The 21,644-nt window shown below is 53.7% G+C and overlaps 1 protein-coding gene across 1 annotated transcript in view; it reads right to left on the minus strand.

The window, feature by feature from the left end:
* LOC122390152 (high affinity cAMP-specific and IBMX-insensitive 3',5'-cyclic phosphodiesterase 8A-like) overlaps positions 1 to 21,644 on the minus strand; it is a 75,956-nt gene that overhangs the window by 12,003 nt on the left and 42,309 nt on the right. The window contains exons 5-8 of the mRNA XM_043382834.1: positions 12,185 to 12,244; positions 10,697 to 10,751; positions 3,175 to 3,342; positions 233 to 462 (exon numbers count right to left, since the gene is read on the minus strand). Of these exons, the coding sequence (XP_043238769.1) occupies positions 233 to 462; positions 3,175 to 3,342; positions 10,697 to 10,751; positions 12,185 to 12,244 (513 nt within the window). The remainder of the gene's footprint in view (positions 1 to 232; positions 463 to 3,174; positions 3,343 to 10,696; positions 10,752 to 12,184; positions 12,245 to 21,644) is intronic.

Genomic DNA, 21,644 nt, shown 5'->3' on the forward strand with positions numbered 1-21,644 from the left:
TGCTGTTTAGCGTTATACGTCGAACCTGTATCCCCAACGTCAAACTCGACTATCCCACGTCATCACATAACTATCTCCACCGTAACATCTGCACCAACAACCCTTCTTTCCCTCATCGTCATAAGGCACTTCATCCCACCCCTTCCTTGTCACACAACTACCCTCATCGTCACAGCACTATACCCTCATCGCCACATCACGTTCCACCCCTCACCATCCCCCACGCACTAACCGTCCTCCGGCGGCGACGGGGAAGGCGCGGCACGGCAGCAGCAGGTTGTCGCCGTTTCTTCTCCGACACATGAAGTGACCGTCGAACTCCCGACCCTTACTCAGCTGGGACACCAACTGCTCGGCCTGCTCTGGCCGGGTCATTTCCAGCTGGTGCACCTTGAGTAGATGGTGGCCGACAATCTCGTCCCGACTCAGACCCAGCACGTCCAGACACGTCCGGTTCACGTACTGAAAGACAGCGAGGGGTGTCTTGGTGAGCGACGGATGTGACGTGAGGCCCGGGCCGGGGCGCGTTTCGGATGACCAGCGAAGCTCATGGCATGTCACGCAGTCACAACAGGCAGGCAAATGTTGCGGAGTAAAGATTCGAGGTTAGTAGGTACTCCTATGCTGGTGCTCAAACCATAATATGTCAAGAACATTCACTTATGAACAGTATCTTATGCGAAAACAAACACGATGATGGAATCACATTTTGACCCACTGACTTCTGTCGGACAAATCCGTTAATTTCAAGACAACAAAAGCACACTGTTCCTCTGATGTCAGTGTTCGACATCAACGCTAGGCTCCTACGTCCTCTGTCATCCTGTCACCAGCTGTCTGAAAAGGGAGTCTACGAGTGTCTACCCTGCACGACTGAAACAATCTCGGTCCGACTGCGCTGCAGCAGCGCCGCCCTGCGTGAGGTCGACCTGACTGACAGCAGCCCGCCCCGCTCTCTTCCAGGTGTGGTCGGCTCGCCAACACCCGCGGGACCGGCATTATTCAGCCAGCGAACGCATTATGCAGACATTGAAGTACATTAGACCGGCCTAGAGGCACATTAGACGCACGGCCGCCCCGTCCCGTTTGGCCCACGTATCGATTCGAGTCGCCGGCTGGTGCGGCGCCCGCCGGCTAGCGTTCGCTCCTGTTTGGCCGTGCGCGGTGGCAGGCGGCGGAGATTCGGTGGTGGGTGCATAATTGGTCCAGTCCGGCCGCACAGCATAGGTACACACATACACACAGTACAAACGGCCGGTGCAAGTGTCCCCCCCGCGCAGGCACTCCCTGGCTGCCCCCCCCCCCCCCACCCAGCCGGCAAGCGGCCCACGCGGAACACAGCAGGCTGTTGAGGTCGTGTCACACTTCCAAACCCGTCCCATCAAACCACTCGGCAGCCCGCATCCAACACTAGCTGCTTGTATAGTCTCTCTTGAAAGTATCGCGTCATGGGCTGCGGCGGCTCGGCGAACTATTCCATTCAGTTTGAGGACCCCAGCAGTGAGGTCATGGCCTGTATCATAAAAAGTACGCAGTACCTCGATTCTACGCCAGCGGTAGGAGGAAAACTGCTATATGACGCAGGCACCAGAGGCTGACAACTGCAGGTCAAAACAGGTGGAGGCCGGCCAAAGGTCATGCTCGTATCGCTCTTCCTTGACCCCGTCCCCCGCCCCAGGCGGATACCGGCGCCGCTTGGGTTCACCAGCCCGGGCGTTCATTGGTCTGCCAGGCAAAATGACCCCGGCAGTCGGCGCGCCCTAAAACTCCATTAACCCGGTTTACATAGCATATTTGACGAGGCTCTAGCTCGTTAATTTGGCGATAATTTCGATGCAGTGGTCTTCAAATATTTAGAGGGGATCATTTTGTAAATTGTTCAGCACCATTGGCATCTTTTGCAACATCACGGACGGAGATATAAGCTTGCAACAAACCCTATGTAAACGCGTCTATTGGTCTGCCAGTGGGCGCCAATCACTCAGTGTGCGAGACGCGTAAAATCACAACGAAGCAAAGTTCCGCCATAACCCTAGTGTGAAGAGGCCTTCCGAATGACGTAAACAGGTCATGGGAGGGGAAAGGGGCAGCCTGGCAGCAAATAGGGCTTTTAAAAAGCAGACGGCTAAAATGTGAATATTCTTTTTGCGCCGCTCAGTAAGCGGCTCATTAAAAAGAGATAACTTCAAATATATGACTAATTGCCTGAGAGATAATTTTTGTGATTTGAATCCGCTCGCGGGTGCATCTGCAACACGGATGCATGCATTCTTTTAGCGGATGCAACTGATGATTTTTTTTGTATTCGGGCACGGATTTCCGGATTTTACCAAAAACCTGTGACAGTGGTGCCGATGGTGTGACAGTGGTGCCGGTCAAATTGTTAACTTTGCAATGAAACAAATCTCAACAAGTCCTCTGCGAATACTCTGCGAGTAGGGTGGCTTCCGTTGACCATATGCTGACTGAATTCACAAGTTACCGGACGGCTACTGCCACCTCTCCCCCCATCCCTCCGCAGTCCGCAACCACTCCCCTCGCCCCCGTGTCAGGCTTCGGTCAGTGCTAACGGCGGCTCTCAAACTTTTCCGCTCAACCGCGGCTGGGGCAGGTGGCGCCTTCCCCCAGAGTCGCGATACTTTCAAGAGAGACTATACAGTCAAATCTGGGGTGCGCACCTCGTAGGGCACCCAGTCACGAGTCGACACAAGAACTCTTTTGCCGGCATTGGTGCTGTTTTTAGATGCAACCGTGAACTATAGGTACCCATTCACCGAGTTTTGCAACCTATCTTCAGTATTCCTGAATGAATAGAGGGTTTAGCTTCAATGATGACTTTCAGAAAATTCTGAGTAGTGATTACCATGCATATTGCATATGCATATGCATGAATAGTTTCGAAAAGTTCCATACCATAAAAGCAGCAAAGTTCCCAGCTTTCAAGGAGCGCACAAATGGGAAAACATTGTGTAATGTTAAGCTTGAAGGGCACAACGACCATGTAACCTAAGGCAGTCACCGCACTGTCTTTCACATTTTCCCAGAAGCTGCACTGCACGTCTGCTCGCTATTCCACCAATACAGCGCTCACGCTTCACCACAATCATACACCATTTTCATCAGCACGGAGCACCACCACTCACCAGCATCACCAACCCTGTCTCTCGTACTCACCAGCACGTTGTACTCGTGATCCGTGATTTCCACGATGTCCCTGGACTCGTTGAGTGCCGTGAACAGTGCGTCAGTGGCGTGCAGGCGCGCCTGCGGCTCGGCGTCGCTCTTCACCAGCAGCTCCAGCTCGTTGACGCAGAAAGATTCGCTGGTATTCTCGACAAGCCACTGTCGGAAGAAGGAACACCGTCTAGTCAGAATTTACTGATGAAGTCGCAAGCGCGTAGGATCAGACCAAAGATCAGACACTACACTGGGTCAAGCAGCCGTCATTGGGGCAGGAGGTGACATGGTTCAACAGAGACGCACGTTGAATGGAATGTGGATAAACGGTTGGCTACGGAGGAACGCCGTGAAGACCGGATAAATAATGCCTAATCTTTATAAGATAAATTTACTTATTACAGGCGCGAAGCCAAGTCATCCAAGAGATTGATGGGCACCGCATGTAATGAGAGTGCCGAGTGGGTTGAACTTCTGGGACCGGCGAACATAATCATCGTTCATAAGTGACATGATGCCATTGGGGTTATAGGGTACGCTAAAACGGAGTGTTATACGGCGCCCATATAACGGTCTAATTCATAAGTCATATGGCATTTTGATTGATATGTAGCATGGCCTCAAAGGACTAGGTACCTCCACCTTGAAGGGGTTAAGTCACAGCGTAAATACGACAATGCGAGGGTAGCAGACTTTCTAAGCGCGCGAGCTCGTTTGCTTAACACATCATCGAAAGCACACACAACAGCGTAATGTCGTACAATGTAGTAGATATCCAGATTTACACTGCCGAAATTCACCATCCCACGCTAACGACGTTATAGCTGCATGATCGTGGCGGAAGGGTCGAAATACAATAACCTCTATAAGTCCACCCTCAGCTCTGGTCATGTAATCACGGCGGACATCAGGGACATCCGGCACGCATCTGGGTACGGCGAACCCGGCTCGGCTCGGCTCGTGCCGTAATAACGTTCGCCGACGGGCTGCGTGTCGCGGTCGGGGAGCGGGCGGGCGCAGCTCCTCCAGTAACTGGATGACGCTGACCGAGTGGCCGTCACATGTGTCCCGGCTAATCACATCGCGTGCTCTGGGGCCGTCTGACCGGCCGCGAGAGCTCCCCGCGGGACGCCATGGCCTGTCCCAGTGCGGTACGCGGTGGTAGTCATGGCGATATCAGGACGGTTTCCCAATTCCCATGGCTCGGTCCACCGGGATAGAACCGAGGGCGACGGTGGTGAGCGGTCACAGGGGGAGATCAAAGACTGCTGAGACGGAGCTAACGCCTAACCTGATACGGAGCTGACGACGACCCTGATACGGAGCTAACGTCTATCCTGATATGGAGCTAAAGGTGCGATCCTGATACGGAGCTGTCGTCGATCCTGATACGGAGCTAACGCCGATCCTGATACGGAGCTAAAGGTGCGATCCTGATACGGAGCTATCGTCGATCCTGATACGGAGCTAGCGTTGATCCTGATACGGGGCTATCGTCAATCCTCATACGGAGCTAACGTCGACCCTTATACGGAGCTAACATCAATACTGATACTGACCTAGCGTCGATCCTGATACGGAGCCATAGTAGATCCAGATACGGAGCTGAAGTCGATCCTGATAAAGGTGCATTCCTGATAAAGGTGCAATCCTGATAAAGGTGCGATCCTGATACGGAGGAGCTATCGTCGATCCTCATACGGAGCTAACGTCGATCCTCATACGAAGCTAACGACGATGCTATGATATGGAGCTAACGTCGATCCTGATACCGAACTAACGTCGATCCTGATACGGAGCTAGCGACGATACTGATACGGAGCTAACGTTGATCCTGATACGGAACTACATCCGGAGCTACCACTGCACTGACTCGCAGAGCTACGATACAGAGCTAACGCCGGTTCCGATATGGCCTTCACACTAAGCTAAAACACGGGGGCCACCACCTACCATCAGTCCTGACGGGGAGCTACCGCTAGATACATGTGGCTTTAGCATATAGCACGGGACTTATTATCAATGCCGACGGGGAGGGATCAGACATAGAAGGGGACGGAGTTACCAGAGACGGCCACCTGCTGTTCGCCTGGCCAACACTCGACGCGGACAGACCCTCACAACACGATACCACCCACCGCCAGCGCTGTCGCTATCTCCCAGAACACCGACCGCCGGGCATACACTGTAAAAATGCTAACAAACCAGTTAGTTAATTCTTCAAGCAAAATCTAGTATAAAAACACACGTTGTTGCAAAAAACGGGTCAGATAACACATATGTTTGCAACCTTACACCACATCCATTTCATCCAAGCAGAAAAGCTAACATCATTGTAAGCCGACAAATATTATCCGTGCAAACCATGCCGTGTTATTTGACAAACATGTTTGTTTATGCTTTCTTTGCCTTTTTTCTGAGTAACGTGTTAATTAACAAATCAAACGCATGTTGTAACTTACAATCTTAGTTTTCTTACTACCCTTTTTGTTGTAGCATTACAAAGACCTTAGTTAATTGAAAAAGTTCGCCATTTTGTGCGCCCCTCTGCGCCCGCCATGTTCAGTCTGTGCCAAGTCAGAGAAGGGAGAGGACGTGTGCGTTGTGAAGGGTGGCGTATGCAAAGTGTAAGTGTTGCGTGTGTGCAGTATATAAGGAGCTGCTGTGGTGTTAAGAATAAGAATAATAAGAAGTCAAACAGTGAAATGATATGGATTGTTGGACATGGCTTTCATCCTTACTGGTATGGTGAGTGATTATGGGAAAGATCAGTGCAGATATTGCTGGCGTTTTAGTGTGGTTTATGTACCTATGTCACTCATTCTCTTTTCAATTGAACCTCCAACCAGGCTTTAGAGGGTCTCAGGTTGGAGACACCGTTCATTTGTTGACTGTCAATTGACGTCTGTAAGTACATATGACGGACTGAACAATGAGCATGTTGCACACTAAAACCGCATTAAGCTTTGAACAAGAAATTAAATGTACCTAATTTTTGGTTGGGCACTCAACCAGTGAACGCGGTGAGGTGCTGTTTTATGCAATTCCTGTCACTGTACCCATGTTGTCAAATAAAATGTTTGTAGTCACATGAGCCACCATTGTTCGGTCAGGGAATTTTTGCCCTTTTGTTGCAATTTAGTGTACCCATATCGACAGAAATGAAGCATTCTCAATGTTTTCATAATAGGTATTTGGAGCCTGTATGGTGTCATGGCTGGTGCGGATTCCTGCAGGCTATATATAGCTTAGAACGTAACTTTAGAACGGAGCGCCTTTGCCGCTCGGCAGTTTCCTACAGAAGATTACTTTTTTAGGTTCATTTTTAGTACAATAAGAGAAATATTACTGTATGCAGTTGTAAGCTTGCTGAAAGGAGCTTGAATGCAGTTTTGAATAAACATGTTTGATGAGTTTAATTCGATTCGTTTTTTTTTTGGGGGGGGGCGACTGTGAAAAGAGGTGACTAACACGCACATTAGTTAAGTTACACGCCTGTTCCCAAAAATGCATTTAGTTTATTAACACGCACAGCTTAGTTAGCTAACACGCAATATGTGTGTTTTGCGTACACGCATATAGCTAGTGAAAAGTGGCCGTGTGACAAACACATGTGTTACCTAACACGTCTGTAGTTATTAACAAAACACACCGATGATAGTCAATAAACACGCTTACACGGCTTATCTTAGTAACCTGGCAAATATTCGAAAACTAGGAGGTGTGTTTCAAAACACGCTATTCAACCTTTTGCGTGTAATTGAAAACACACTTAGTCATGAAATGCGTGTTTTGCTTACACGCCTATGGTTAGTGAAAAGTGGCCGGATAACTAACTAGTTGGTAAACTTTTTTTACAGTGTAGTTCGTAAACTCGGCCGGAACATAGTTCGTAAACTCGGTCGGGACATAGTTAGTAAACTGGACGTTTAATTAGTGGTCTGCGGACGGCGCCGGCAGGCTCCGAGTGACGTCACGGCGCGATTGTGTCGACGGTCGGCCGGCGGCGGCGGCGCTGACAGCTATTGGCGAGACTGGGTCAGCCTGACGTCCACCGGAACACACCAGACAGACGCAGAGAGTGGGCCTACAGAGTGGTGGTGTGATTGGTCAAGGAGAGGGCCGAGCGATCCGCAACAGCCTCTCCCCCCCCCCGCTCCCTTACTGCTAGACGGCAGCACGAGCGACCAGACGCGCTCGCAAAGAGCACACTGCTGAGGGCGGAGCGAAGCCTCACGTGCCCACACCAGCCTAACCGCGACCTATGACCTCTCCGTGAACCGACGGTCGCCTGATGGTGCCTTCCCACCGCCAGCGGCAGCTGCTTCCCTGCCAGCTTACCCTCCAATGGTGTACATTATGAGCCACCAAATTAATCACAGCAGTTAATATAAGGTGCTCTCCTCATCTAATATTGGGCTACTCCGAGGCTTGCTGGTATATACGGCGCGGCGATTACGAGTCACGCTGCGCCAAGATGAGTAATCTCACGGCGCGTTTGCCGGCCGGGCGCGTCCGTCATCATCCGCTGTTGCACATGATCCTGTCAGCGGGTGATGTTTGTCCCGCGGGGGCTGTGTATGATCGGTGGACCGCACCCGGGGGCCGGGTCGGACGGGGCGGGGTGCCGCTCGGCCGGTCGGTCGGCGGCCACTCAGCTCCGTCGGCCAGCGCCCGGCGAGCAGTTGGCCGCCCGAGCCGCCGCCGTCGAATCAATACGCGCTGGGCTCTCTTGGAGCCGCCGCACCATGGCTAATGTGCCCTTTACGCCGCGCCGGCGGCCGCTCGGCTCACCTGCAGGGACGGCCCTCTGCCTGCCGCTCTCGCACTCTGCCCGCTCCCGGGAAGGTTTCTGTCGCAGTTCAATCAGCTCCAGGAGTCGACCCGGACCGCGGGCGGCTCAATGTGAGCTCCGGCACTGGGGGGCTACATGGCGAGCAGGGATATACGGAAGCGTTCTATTACGCGCCGAGGCACAGTGTGTGGTTCATTTCCGGTAGATTCGCTGTGCTCACAAATGGTTTCGTCCGAATCGACGGTATATGTGTCCTATGTTAAACGATTTCCCCAAAATACTATGGCGTTACAATGCATTGTACAAATCGGCGAAGGATAATAAGATAACCACATAAAGCCAACACTAGATCTACTTACTGAACTGTGCTGCAGCCAGATATTTCTTACAGACCTAGGTACTTATACCTACTCATTGAATTTACACGATTACTTCCACTTAGTAAGAGCTCCAGACGGGAATGCTACCTAATCAACGCGTGCCAAATAAGCTCCATTGCCATTTGTAAACGCAAAACAAGCTACCCATATAATACCTATACCACCGCCTTCGTCCCGCGAACCTCGATCCTCACTCGACCGTTGAGCACAGTCAGGAAGAGGAGCCCACGGCCCGCGGTGCAGTGAGAGAGCATCGAGCCGAGCGGTTTCCCACGTGTAGATCGTGTCGGTCGTGCGGCCCCCCCACCGTGTCAGAGGTGCGGCACACCGGTCGGCCACCGTAAGCCAACAGGTTGCGGCGGCCGGCCGAACATGTTGGCGAGTTACGGCTCCCGACCGCGGCACGTAACAGGCGCGGCACCGGCAGCGAGGCCATCGGGTGGCCGCCGGCCGGTCCTCAGCGGTCCTGAGCGATCCCGAGAGATCCTGGACGATCCGGAGAGATCCTGAACGATCTGAAGGGATGCTGAACGAATCGGAGGGATCCTGCCGCGCAATATTGCTCCGATCCTGCTCCTATCCCGAGCGATACTGCTCCGATTCTAAACGATCTTACTGAGATATCCTGTTCCAATCCTGTTCGATCTTGTTCCTATCATAAGCAATCCTACAGGGAAGATTACTTACAGGTATATACCCAACGAGACGGAGACGGGACGGGACGAAGAAGAGATATAAAGACGGGGTGGAGACGGGAGGGAGACGGGAAGGGAAGGGACGGAGACGGGACGGAGACGGGACGGAGACGGGACGGAGACGGAGTGGAGCCGGGATGAGACGAGGCGGAGAAGGGGCAGACGGGACGGGACGGAGACGAGAAGGAGACGGTATAGTGGAGACGGGAATTGATGCCGAAATGGAGCTGGACAGAAGCGGAAGAATTTAGGTAAATGTCAAAACATGCCGGCGGAAAAATTACTTACGAAAACGCAACCATTCTGGTCCGGAATCAGTTCAGTAATCGAAGTGTTTAGTCCGATCGGAAGTCATGGAAAATTGTCCCAAGCCATGGAAAATTAAGTCGGAAATCTTCAGGAATTAATAGGAGAAAGTGATTCCCTGGAGTCCTTGGACATAACTAAATGCCGAGCAAGCATATCAAACAGATAGAATTATACCAGCGGGTATAGACCTAGACCCTGTCCGCCATTAAAATATCAAACCTAAAACTGAAGTCACCGAACAGTCGAAAAGGAGTGTTGTCACATGCAATGGCGTTGCTAAGTGCAAGCAGTTCGGATAAAGGTACCGATTAACTTCCAGCAATTACCGTCATGCCCATAAGAAGTTTTAGAGCACACTGCTGAATCAAAACGTTGCTGAGAACGATCTTGTGGTCGTCGTTGCATGTTGTTATGTTGGGAAAGTGGTTATACAACGCTAAGTAATTAAATATTTAAAATAGTAATAGGTACAATGGCTTGAGAGACAAAAGTGTCATGTGTTTATGCACATTGCACAAGAAACTATTTCAAGACAAATCCGTGCCAAAAAGAACAAACGGTATAGATAAACTTCTAGAGGAAAGGAATGAATAAGATAGCAGAGCAAAAATTCCTTCGCATTTGCCTGATAAGTTGATGGCATGTCAGCAACAAGTTGATGGCATGTCAGCAACAATGCAGAAAAAGAAAACAGTGAAAGTGTTTAATAAGGCAAACACATAAGCAGTGAGCGACTGGACCTTTTCCAAACTTTGTTACAGGCAAGTGACAACAACTGTTGCAATAGGTGAAACGGCGAAAGTACTGAATAAAAAGTCTTTCCTTGGCAAAACCAAAACTACTTTCCCGCAGAATACATCAGAGAAATTCATTAAAAAGTTTTCCAGCTCCTGTTCACGAACTAAGATGTTTTCGGCAAAGTTCTCTGCAGCGCACGTGCTCACGCCCTAAATCCAAAGGCCGGACAAATAGGCCGAGCTTTGGCCGGATTACTGCCAGTTGGCGTTAATTGCAATACGTTGTAAACCAGAGCGGGCAAATACACGAACACTTCCACGCCGCATTGCTTAGTGCTAGCTAAGTGCCCCGAGCTTAGACGGTTTCGTCAGTGGGTTTTGTGGCTCAACAAGCCCGGAACAGCGGATGACTGACCCGAGGATAAGTCTCTAAACTGTGAACGTGTTAAAACTACAACTCTGACTCATCGGTTTACAATGCCCCGGGTGAGACACGATTCCAAACGTGTTCGCTTCTAGAGAAAACAAGCAAAGCACACAGACTCAAACACAAAAGCACACTGGCAGCAGTGGAAGCTGCGCTAGGAGTATATAGCGACTCACCCGGTTGAAGCCCTTCTGTAGGATGGAAGTCGCCGCGCCGTCCTTCGAGAGGAAGCTGAAACGGTACAGCGCCGCGTTAGGAAAGTGACTGAGATACCGTCAGTGCCGCCGGCATCACGCCTAGGCACGATGCAGAGTCACCCTTATCTTTGCACATTCAAGCACGGAAAACGAAAGCATTCTTAAAACATGTAGTTACAATTTAACGGTTTTTACCTTGCCTGCTGGTAAAAAACAATTAGCGGTGTGTTGAAGAAGCTGTTATCGTGTATTACATCTCATAATTTGGGCGGGTGACATTCGTTATAAGGCTGAGTCCATCATTATTAGTAATATAAAGACACGATCGGGTGAAATGGCATCATGGGCGCCCTTGGAAAAACCTGGACCGTCCGACATCATTGGAGACCGCTGACAGTTATTTGTAGTGGTGGACGGGATACAGTCAAGATCCAAGGTCCCCGGTGTGGGAAGCTCCAAACGCCTTTCCGAAAGTTTTTTTTCGACGGCAAATAAAACGAATATGAAGGATAAGAAAATCGTGTAAAAAAAAAACTACACAAGCTAGGCAGTAAGGGGCGCAAAACATCCATCATAAGTTAATCAGCTGATAGCTACAGCCTATTATGTCCGTGATATGATACATTTGACGACACCTCTAAATATCTTTGCCTCCATATCTCTATGTGCGTTCCAATATAAACGTCCGGGACCGCCACCCCGATGTCTCGTGGTGTCCATCTGGAGGACACGCGTGTCCGCCGGATAACGGATCCCACGGTGTGCCAGGCACGACCAGGGCACACCCTGTGGTGCCGTCGAAATTTACGCGACGGGTTTCCCAGCACGACCGTCGCGCGTCGTCCGGGCGACGTACCAGCGCTCTGCGGCCAAAATAGCTGAGGCTGTGTTGCAGACACAAAAAGAGCTTTCAGCACAGAGAGGAACATTCCTAATCTCGGTCACACATGCCTCTCGGCTGATTGTGACCGAGAAAAGTTGGTCCGCAGCGGCGGTAGCGTCAGAGCAGTTTGGTCCGGGCGACGGCAAAGCGAAGCGGCTGGGAGCGTCCCAGAGGCTGAGAGTTCTGAATAGACTGAACGGCGCTCAATACCCCCTCTTCCCATGGGCTTTAGCCCCTTGGGCACATGCAGTTTTATCCAGCCCAGACCAGTAAATTGTAACCATGGAAGCAGTAATCACCAACCGCGAGCAAACTGGCAGTTACGGCGGTAGGCAATTAAACGGAAAAACACCCGCGTTCACTGAAGCTTTACCGCGATCAATCAAACACAATGTTTGGCAGCTGCAGCAAAGCTCCCATTCCGATATCACGGACACACCACATCGCTGCCGGCCCGTCGGACACGTGTTTCTGTCCAGCCGGCTAATATTGATGGACGGACACTGTGTGAGCACACCGACGACACCGACGCGACGCTGACGTCACGAATGACGTCAGGCTGCCGTCACGCTGACGTCACCCACCTTTTGCTGACGAGCGCCACCATGACCGCACAGCAGCTAGGGTTGCTGGTCCGCAGCTGTCTGAAAGGAAAGGAGGCGTGAGTGGGCCGATAGACCATAGAGCAGCGCACACAATACAGCCATAAAGGCATACACGAGCAGTGATACGCACGAAGAAGGACGAGCACAGATTCGCACACGAATCGCTTACCTGCAGTACTAAAGATAGGTATATTGCGGAAAGCGTGGCGTTCGATAGGCTATTAGCATGTGTTTGTGTGTGTGTGATTGAAAAAAAAACACCGAAACAAGGCTGTGTCGATCTCGGAGTGCGATGGACATCATTTTCGCGAGGATTGGAGTGTCTAAGATGCGGAATGTCCGGTCAGAAGCACCGCCCGGCACGGTGTGACCAAGGGCTTACGATCGCCACCTCGCCATCGTCCTCACTCTCCCGCTGCTGACATCACAGGCCGCATAGTTCCCGCATGACCAGCCGTGCGTCCGATTAGAGCCTCCAACAATGCGCGGTCGTGACGGTGCTAGAAGAGCCGAACTCGGAGCCGTGGGAGCTGCGACCGGCCGGCCGACACCATCGCGCACGATCGACCGCGCGGCCATTTCTCGCCATCTTGCTCTCTTGTTCTCTTCCTCTATTTCTGTTTCCCCCTCTCTCTCTTATCTCCTTCCCTCACTCTTGTTATCTCTGTCCTCTTCCTCTCTACGACTTTGTTTCTATGTGTCTCACTTTTCATCTCTCTCCATCTCTGTCTTACGTTACGTTTTCTCTCTCTCTCTCTCTCTCTCCTCTCTCTCTCTCTCTCTCTCTCTCTCTTTCTCCTCTCTCTCTCACTCTCTCTCACTCTCCTTCTCTCTCTTTCTCTCGATCACTTTCTTTCTTTCTCTCTTCTCCTCTCCCTCTTTCTTTCCCTCCCTCCCTCTCCTCTCTTCCTCTCTCCTCCCTCTCTCTCCTCCCTCTCCTCTTCTCTCTCTCCCCTCCCTCTCCTCTCTCCTCTCCTCTCTCTCTCTCCTCCTCTCACTCTCTCTCTCCTCCTCTCTCCTCTCTCTTCTCCCTCTCCTCTCTCTTCTCTTCCTGCTCCTTCCCCCCTCTTCTCTCTCCCTCTCTCTCCCTCCTTCTCTCTCCCCTCTCTCTCTTCCTCTATCTCTCTCTCTCCTCTCTCTCTCCTCTCCTCTCCTCTCTCTCTTCCTCTCTCTCCTCCCTCTCTCTCTCTCTCTCTCTCTCTCTCTCCTCTCTCTCTTTCCGTTTATCTTCCTTTCCCTTTCAACACTACCTACGGACCTACTCGAAGAACACAGTCTCTCACACACTCACCAGACACAGAACACGAGCTAATAGCCAGGGCCCGAGACTGCCCGACCACGCTCGCAGGCCGGCAAGAGTAATTTATCTTCTGGCTCTCCAAGCCAGCCCAATCTTACCGAGTGCCTTACGTACGTGATGATGCCGTACTTGTAACTCAGAGCGTTTTAGCAGCGGCGCTCAAGAAGTCATAACTTGCCGTGTTAAAAGGCAGAATTCATCTCACATTGCAGTTTGATTAGGCTGAGATTTGAGCACGCCAGTCCTCCTGCAGCACTCGTAGCGATAAGGCAACATAGGAGTGACATCATAAACGGTAGGTTAACCGTAAAATTACCGTCCAGTCTCAAGCAATGGGATACAACTAACGAACTTCATGCAGAAAATAAATGCAATACATAATTATAGCACCACAAAAGATGACCGAGAAAAGTCTGTCTTCGCATTACGAGTATGGTAAATTATCACATAAAATCGGCTAATTTAAGAGTAGTCGTCGACCGGGTCGTCTCACCGCTGCCGATCACCGGACGCAGGTGACCCGGAGGAAGAATGGTCGCTAACTATATCCGGCGCCCACGGGGTGGTTCCCACAGACTCTCCCGGACCCGGAGGCCGGCCACCCACGCGTCCGACACCTTTTCTCTCGCCGTCGGAAAACGGAGCCGGATGGCGGCGGGCCGGGTGCGACGGGCCGACAGCTCGCCTCTGAGCTCCGACAGCCGCTCGGTCACCGTCCGTCCGCTCCTGGACCATTCTCACCGGGCCGACCCGCTGAGAACGCCACCAGCCCCTCCGAAATCAATGGCTCAGCGAGCAGCCCGGCAGCCGCTGAATAACGTATGGTGACCGGGCACTTTTCAACTACCCAAGCAGTGATGGCGGACGCTTAGAAAAGGAGAGTGCCTGCCGACGGTAGCTGCTGTAATAGTCAAGGCCATGCTGCTTTTGAAGTCATGGATGAAAAGTGCGCACTGCCTCGAGGTCTAACGCAAAGCCCATGCATTCTGTTTCCTCCGGACAGGAGAACACTCGCCACTGCTGGGGGCGCGATGGGTCCACCACATCAGATGCACCGTGCCGCGGGGCGAGCCCGGGTGATAACGGTGTCGGCCCGATGATATATGGGGGGCGCCGACGCGGCCAGGGCAGGCCAAACGAGCGGCGGCCGGCCGTGCGACGCGCCCTGTCACGAGGTAATGACGCGCGACACGTGACGTCATCGGTGGCCGAGTGCGGCGCGAGACTTGTCACAGTCACGACCGGGTCGTCCATCTCGGCACCGAGGCCGACCGACCAGTCGGTGCCTCCGCTAGTGGCGGAACCTCTCTTACAGTACCGCTATGCTCAGAATTGTTTCCGACACTTTGATCTACCCAAGACAAACATGTCATAAGTGCCCATGCTCAAATCAGATTCTCTCTCCTTCATCGCCGGCGCTCAAATCTTTCAATACAATTCTCGGATTTCCACGCCACAGCCCTCCACAGGTGCCGTGTTTATGTTCACTGGTCGGTAGGGGACGGCACGGGGGGGGGGGGGGAGGAGGGCGGCTCGTGTGTACCGGTCGTTTGCGGTGACGGTTCCGCGGCACGGGCGCGGCACCAGTCACGCACGTGCCCCACTCCCCCCACCGCCGGACCTGGCAGCTCCGGATAGCAACGAGCACAGCCGCTGGTCGGCTGGTGAGATCCTGAACTGATGCAGGCGAAATGAAGGAGCTGGCGGTTATAGTGAGGTAGTTCAACCGTGAGGAAGACCCAGGTTATTGTCAAACGCTGTCAGTGTCATTCACGGTGTATCGTGCATAGTTTTTGCAAAGACGCCTTGTTGAATAGCAGCCATGTTGTGATGGAACCTTCGCCAGTTATGTAACAAGCAGTCACATCCTGGATGTTGCGACCAGCAATACCTCGGTGAACCAAGAAACCAGTAGCCTAGGTGACCATAATAAGCTATGACTTGTAACCCACAATGACCCTTGACCAGTGACCTGGGTAGCCTAAGTGATCAGTGACCGAGGCGACCGTAAACCGTACACTGAAAACAAAATGACACAAAAAAAAACCGACTAAAAACGCACAGGCAGAGCGTGTTAACTAGGCTTTCTTGTGTACCCTGCATCATGCATTTTTTGACCCGTCGCAGACGTGTCAATTTACAAATGTGTTAACCCAGTCGTGTTGTGTCCTAAAACACAATATCATTGTGTCTTCAACACATAAGGCTTGTGTTAATACATCTGCAGAATACAAGGTAAATGTGTTTCTAAATTTAACACAAATCGCAAGTGAAAGAAGGAAACACGTGGTGATTATGTAGTTTGTTACCGGGGCGCAGTTGAAGGGACTTTGGCTTTGGCTGGACAGGCTGACTGCCAAAGCCGGGCCCCGAGTGGAATCGGGCGCTCGGGTGCGGTCAGGGCTAAGCACCCGGCCGGCCGACCCATACGGTCAGGGCGCGGTCAGGGCTGAGCACGCGGCCGGCCGACCCATACGAGGCCGCCGACCCATACACGAGTGAAGTGGCCCGGTCGGCCACTTCAGAGCCGAAGGGTGAACGCGTCACGTGGACGGCTCAATCAAAGCACCAAGTGACGATGCCCCAAATTGGAGGACTACTGTACAATACAGTTGTCCAGACAGCCGGGATAGATTTACGGCCACCGATTTTTCAAATATATCCTATATAGACCGAGGAGTTTCTTCCTCCAAGCAGACGTTAATAAGCTATGCTTCAGCTTGCACTTGATGTAATCAGCGCTTATTGCTCTAGACAATTTATCATGTATCGACTCCCTCGGCTGTATTATGCATTTTGACCTTTCTCAAAACACTTTGGCAAATTTTTACAAAAACCCAGTGTAGTTAGTATTGTATGCTATATGTTATGCATGTGTATGATAGAACTGGCACAGGCCGTGGCCCACAGCTGTGGCTGTCGGCCGGCGCCGGCAACTAGAGCTGACCGACGGCTCGAGTTCAGGGCCGCTGGCCGGTGAGCACGGCGCCGGCGAGCCGGGGCCAGTCGGCCGGAGTGGGAGGCGTGTGGCGGCTCGGTCCCCGCTTGGGAATAGACATTTCTGCGCATTTGTTTACTACAAGCTATTTCGGCTTTGACCTTTAAGACGCGTGACCATGTCAGTGACGGGTGATAACGCGGAGAGGAGCGGCCCGGACCATGGACCAGGGACGGTGTCTGTGCCAGTGACCAGCAGCGCAGGGCTACCGAACCAACCGTTTGACACTCGATTGGTGCCTGAATATGACGGCACGACTGACGTGGTGGAGTGGTGGGAGCGTGCGAGGCTCCTCTGTGAACTGCGTGGTGTCTCGCTCATGTCTGTGGTACCGCTGCGGCTGGCAGGCGGGGCATTCACCGTATGGTCACAGATGCCGGCAGCCAGCCGCGGCTCGCTGGTGGAAGTGCAAGAGACGCTGTATGCGGCGTTCGCCATGGACAGCTTCGCTGCGTATGACGCCTTCTGCTGCCGACGCCTGCGGACCGGCGAATCACCGGATGTGTTCCTCTCTGATCTACGGCGGCTAGCGGTGCTTTTCGGGGGTGTGCCAGACAAGGCGCTCATATGCGCATTTGTCTCTGGACTACCCGACAGCACCAGACAAGCTATCCGCGCTGGATCCAGGGCTGAGGGCCTCAGCCTGGAGGATGTACTCGCTCGGGCCCGCTCAGTGCTGAGCGACCAACGGCCGGCGGCGGCTCCGGTGGCAGCAGCTCAGGTGGCGGCGGCGGCGGCGGCTGGTCCGCTGGCAGCGGCGGCGCGAGCTCCTCGGACAGAGGGGTGGAGCTGGGCGGCAGAGGAAAGGAGCCGGCGGCCGGTGGCGCCTGGGCCGGGGCGGCGTGAAGATCGGTCGGCTGACGTGCAGCCGTCAACGGCGGTGCGTGGACCACGCCGATGCTGGATCTGCCGAGCGATCGGCCACATCTCCGTTGGCTGCCCTCAGCGTCAGCAGCCGGGAAACAGCGCGGGAGAGGCCGCATCAGCGCCGGCGTCCTCTCCAGGGCGGCAGTAGCAGAGGTTCTGCCGATGGCGCAGCTGCGAGTGGCAGGCAGGGAATGCAGGGCGATAGTGGACAGCGGCTGTACGGAGAACCTGGTGTTCGCACCGTACTGCAGCGACTGGCGGAAGGAGCGAGTCCGGGTAACATCGATGAGTGGGGATCCTTTCTACTGTGACGGAGTTGGAAAGGTGGCTGTGGAAACGGCCTCGGGTCAGGCCGCGGTGGTCGACGTACTGGTAATGAGAGAGAAGCCGCTTGGCGCGGAGATGGTGATTGGTGTCAGTGGAATATCAGCACTAGGTGGTGTGCTGATCGGGTCGCAGCGAGAGGTGAGGTTTTGTGGTGCGGTGAGTCGGCTGTGTGACCAGCTGACTGTGGAGGCGTCGGATTTCGGGGCTCAGTTCGATCCTGTGGCTCGAGCGTGGACTGTAGCCTGGAAATGGCGTGACGGTGCGGCACCAGAGTGCCTCGGCAACGGCGTAGCGGAGTATTCCGTACCGGAGGACGCTAAGGAAGAGTTCGACGCTGAACTTCAGTCCTGGATTGAAAACGAATGGTTGGTGCCGTATGATGAGGATTTGTACGGACCACCGCGAGGACTGATCCCGCTCATGGCTGTTCAGCAGAAAAACAAGACCAAAGTGCGACCCGTCTTGGATTATCGAGAGCTCAACAGTCATGTGGTGCCCCACACCGCCGATGCGGACGTGTGTGCCGCCACCCTCAGGAAATGGCGGCGGCACGGCACCAATGTCGCTATCGTCGACCTGAAGAGAGCATATCTTCAGCTGAGGACGGAGCAGAGCCTGTGGCCGTTCCAGACTGTGATGGTGAACGGTCAGCGGTATGCACTCTCTAGGGTCGGATTTGGTTTGAATGTGGCCCCACTTATCATGAAGGCTGTAGTGCGCGCCGTGCTACAGCAGGACCCGGCGATGGAGAGTGCGGTGCTGCCGTACATGGACGACTTGTGTGTGAATGAGGACATCGTCAGCGCTGAACGTGTGGTGGCCCACTTCGCTCAGTACGGGCTAGAGTGCAAGCCGCCGGAGCGAGCGGCTGCCGGTGCACGCCTGCTTGGTTTGCACGTGCGGGCGGTGGGTGGAGTGCTGCGCTGGGCGCGTGACAACGTCGTAGGGCCACCACCTGTCACGCTGACGCGGCGGAGCGTCTTCGCCTGGTGTGGTCGCCTGGTGGCACACCTGCCCGTGTGCGGCTGGCTTCGGCCCGCCGCCGCCTGGTTAAAGCGGCGGGCTAACGCGGTGACGAACAGTTGGGACCAGCCAACAGACGATGCCACCCTGCGTCAGCAGATTGACTATGTGGCCAGTAGGCTGGCCCGCGACGACCCGGCTCACGGACGGTGGCATGTTGAAGGCGATCACGCGGTGGTGTGGACGGATGCCAGCTCGATAGCGGCCGGAGTGGTGCTGGAGACGCCGACTGGAGACCCAATCGAGGACGGCTGCTGGCTCCGACGTGACGAGACAGCGCACATCAACATGGCGGAGCTGGACGCCGCCGTGCGGGGCATCAATCTCGCCATCGCCTGGGAAATGCGTCGACTGGACCTCAGGACTGACTCTGCTACCGTGCACAGATGGATAAGCGACGCTCTGAGCGGGCGCTCCCGTCTGAAGACCAAGGCCCACGGTGAGATGATCAGGCGGCGCATCGACATGGTGAAGCAGCTGGTGGACGAGTTCGGCATCGACCTGTCAGTGACCCTGGTGCCGACCGCCCACAACAAAGCGGACTGCCTGACGCGGGTGCCGGTCGAGTGGGTACGCGGAGACGACCCGAGTGTAGGCGAGCCCGCGGTCGCCGCTGCGGTGGTCGGGCCAGTGACTGATGCGGGAGAAGATGACGCTCACGGGGCTGATGCGGGTGTTGTGGAGGACACTGTCGGCACGCGCGAGTCGTCGGCCATCAGCGAGGTTCATGCCAAAGCTGGACACCCCGGTATTCGGCGAACTCTGTACTTTGCCCGTCGTGACATATCGCCGAGTATCACGCGGAGCCAGGTGCAAAAGGTGGTGTCAGACTGTGACGTGTGTCGGTCAGTGGACCCGGCACCCGTCAAGTGGCGTGGCGGGGAACTGGGGGTGAAGGAAACCTGGACCAGACTCGCCATAGACATTACGCACTACCGAAACCGGTCGTACTTGTCAATCATTGACTGTGGTCCGTCGCGGTTTTGTGTGTGGCGCCCACTGCGCCGAACGGACTCGGCCAGTGTGACGGAGCAGCTGGAGGAGATATTTTGTGAGCGCGGTGCCCCAGTCGAACTTCTGGCAGACAATGACACCGCGTTCCGCAGCAGAGAGTTCTCTGTGTTCGCGGCAGGATGGGGCGTACAGCTCCGATTCAGGGCCGTTCACCGACCGAGTGGAAACTCTATCGTGGAGCGAAACCACCGTTCGGTGAAGGTCATCGCTGCTCGTAAACAGTGCTCCGTGTCTGAGGCCGTTCATTTATATAATGTGACGCCTCGCGATGGTGTATCGGCGTCATCATCACCTGCGAGCGCAGTGTATGTGTACCCCGTGCGTGACCGAGTGCGCCCACCTGGTGGAACCGGTGAGGAGGACCGAGACGATCTATCACGCGAGCCCGCGTCGTACCGAGTTGGGGACGCCGTGTGGGTCAGGAAGCCCGGGTCACGGTGCACGGAACAGTCTGGACGCGGTGCTGTCACCGCCACGGTATCACCACAGGTGTGGAAGTCGACGGGGTACCGTGGCATGTCAGGGACCTCCGGTCATGTGGTGATGTTTTGCGTACCTGTCCTGATGTCTGAGGCAACTTCGCCTGGCTCGCCGCCCGATGACGTGGTGGAATATGTCAATTTGCCACTGTTAGCCGATGGGGGAGAGGGTTCATCACCTGATGTGGGGGTAGAGGGAGAGACGGTGAGTGAGAGTGAGGTCCGACGCAGTGACCGCTCGCGGCGGCCACCTGATCGCCTTCAGTATGAAGAACTGGGTACGCCCCATGCAGATACTAGCGTTAGTGATCCTTGAGGATCAGGAGGGGCTGTAGTTAGTATTGTATGCTATATGTTATGCATGTGTATGATAGAACTGGCACAGGCCGTGGCCCACAGCTGTGGCTGTCGGCCGGCGCCGGCAACTAGAGCTGACCGACGGCTCGAGTTCAGGGCCGCTGGCCGGTGAGCACGGCGCCGGCGAGCCGGGGCCAGTCGGCCGGAGTGGGAGGCGTGTGGCGGCTCGGTCCCCGCTTGGGAATAGACATTTCTGCGCATTTGTTTACTACACCCAGCTTAACCCTCGCCCATGTAGGGGGGGGGGGGGTGGTGCAACCCCCCTGAGGTTTTTCTTAGCTACACGCCGAACCGTTTCAGATAGCCTGCTCAAATTTTCAGTACCCTTTGGGGCATCCTTTGCGCAACTTTTGTTTTTTTTGTCAAGGTCATGTCAGGTCAAGGAGTTATGACGTCATAAAGGGAACAACCTCCGGCCAGATTTACGCTAAATTGGAGATTGCTTCACATTGGTATAAATGCCGACTGACCTGACACACTAGACGCGTTTACATAGGGTTTGTTCCAAGCTTATATCTCCGTCCGTGATGTTGCAAAAGATGCCAATGGTGCTGAACAATTTACAAAATGATCCCCTCTAAATATTTGAAGACCACTGCATCGAAATTATCGCCAAATTAACGAGCTAGAGCCTCGTCAAATATGCTATGTAAACCGGGTTACTGATGGATTGTTTTAAAATCACAACTAGCTGATTTGACATAGGCACAATGTCTGTTGACATTTTGAAGGTTACTAAAGGTCAAGGTAAGGTCAGTGACCTCGGTTGACCTGTAATGACTTTTTGCACTTGTATGCCTTTTCGGGGTATTTTGATGCCCTGATTTCGAATTTGCTATCCATTTCAGGCATCGTCGGTTGTTTCTTGTAGTTCATTTTGGGTCAGGGTCAGGTCAGTGACGTCACACGCCTGACGTGACTCAATGCACAAATGACCTTGCAGACTTCCGATGCTCCCAACGCATCATTTTTAGAGTTATGACATCGAAATACACACCAAACGATAGAGAATTGATCAAGGATCACGATAGGGAAGGTTTCAAGTCGATATCTCTTACCGTTTTGCCGCAATCG

The sequence above is a fragment of the Amphibalanus amphitrite genome, unplaced genomic scaffold, assembly GCF_019059575.1.
Source record: "Amphibalanus amphitrite isolate SeventyFive unplaced genomic scaffold, NRLGWU_Aamphi_draft 000384F_arrow, whole genome shotgun sequence".
Classification (NCBI taxonomy): domain Eukaryota; kingdom Metazoa; phylum Arthropoda; class Thecostraca; order Balanomorpha; family Balanidae; genus Amphibalanus; species Amphibalanus amphitrite.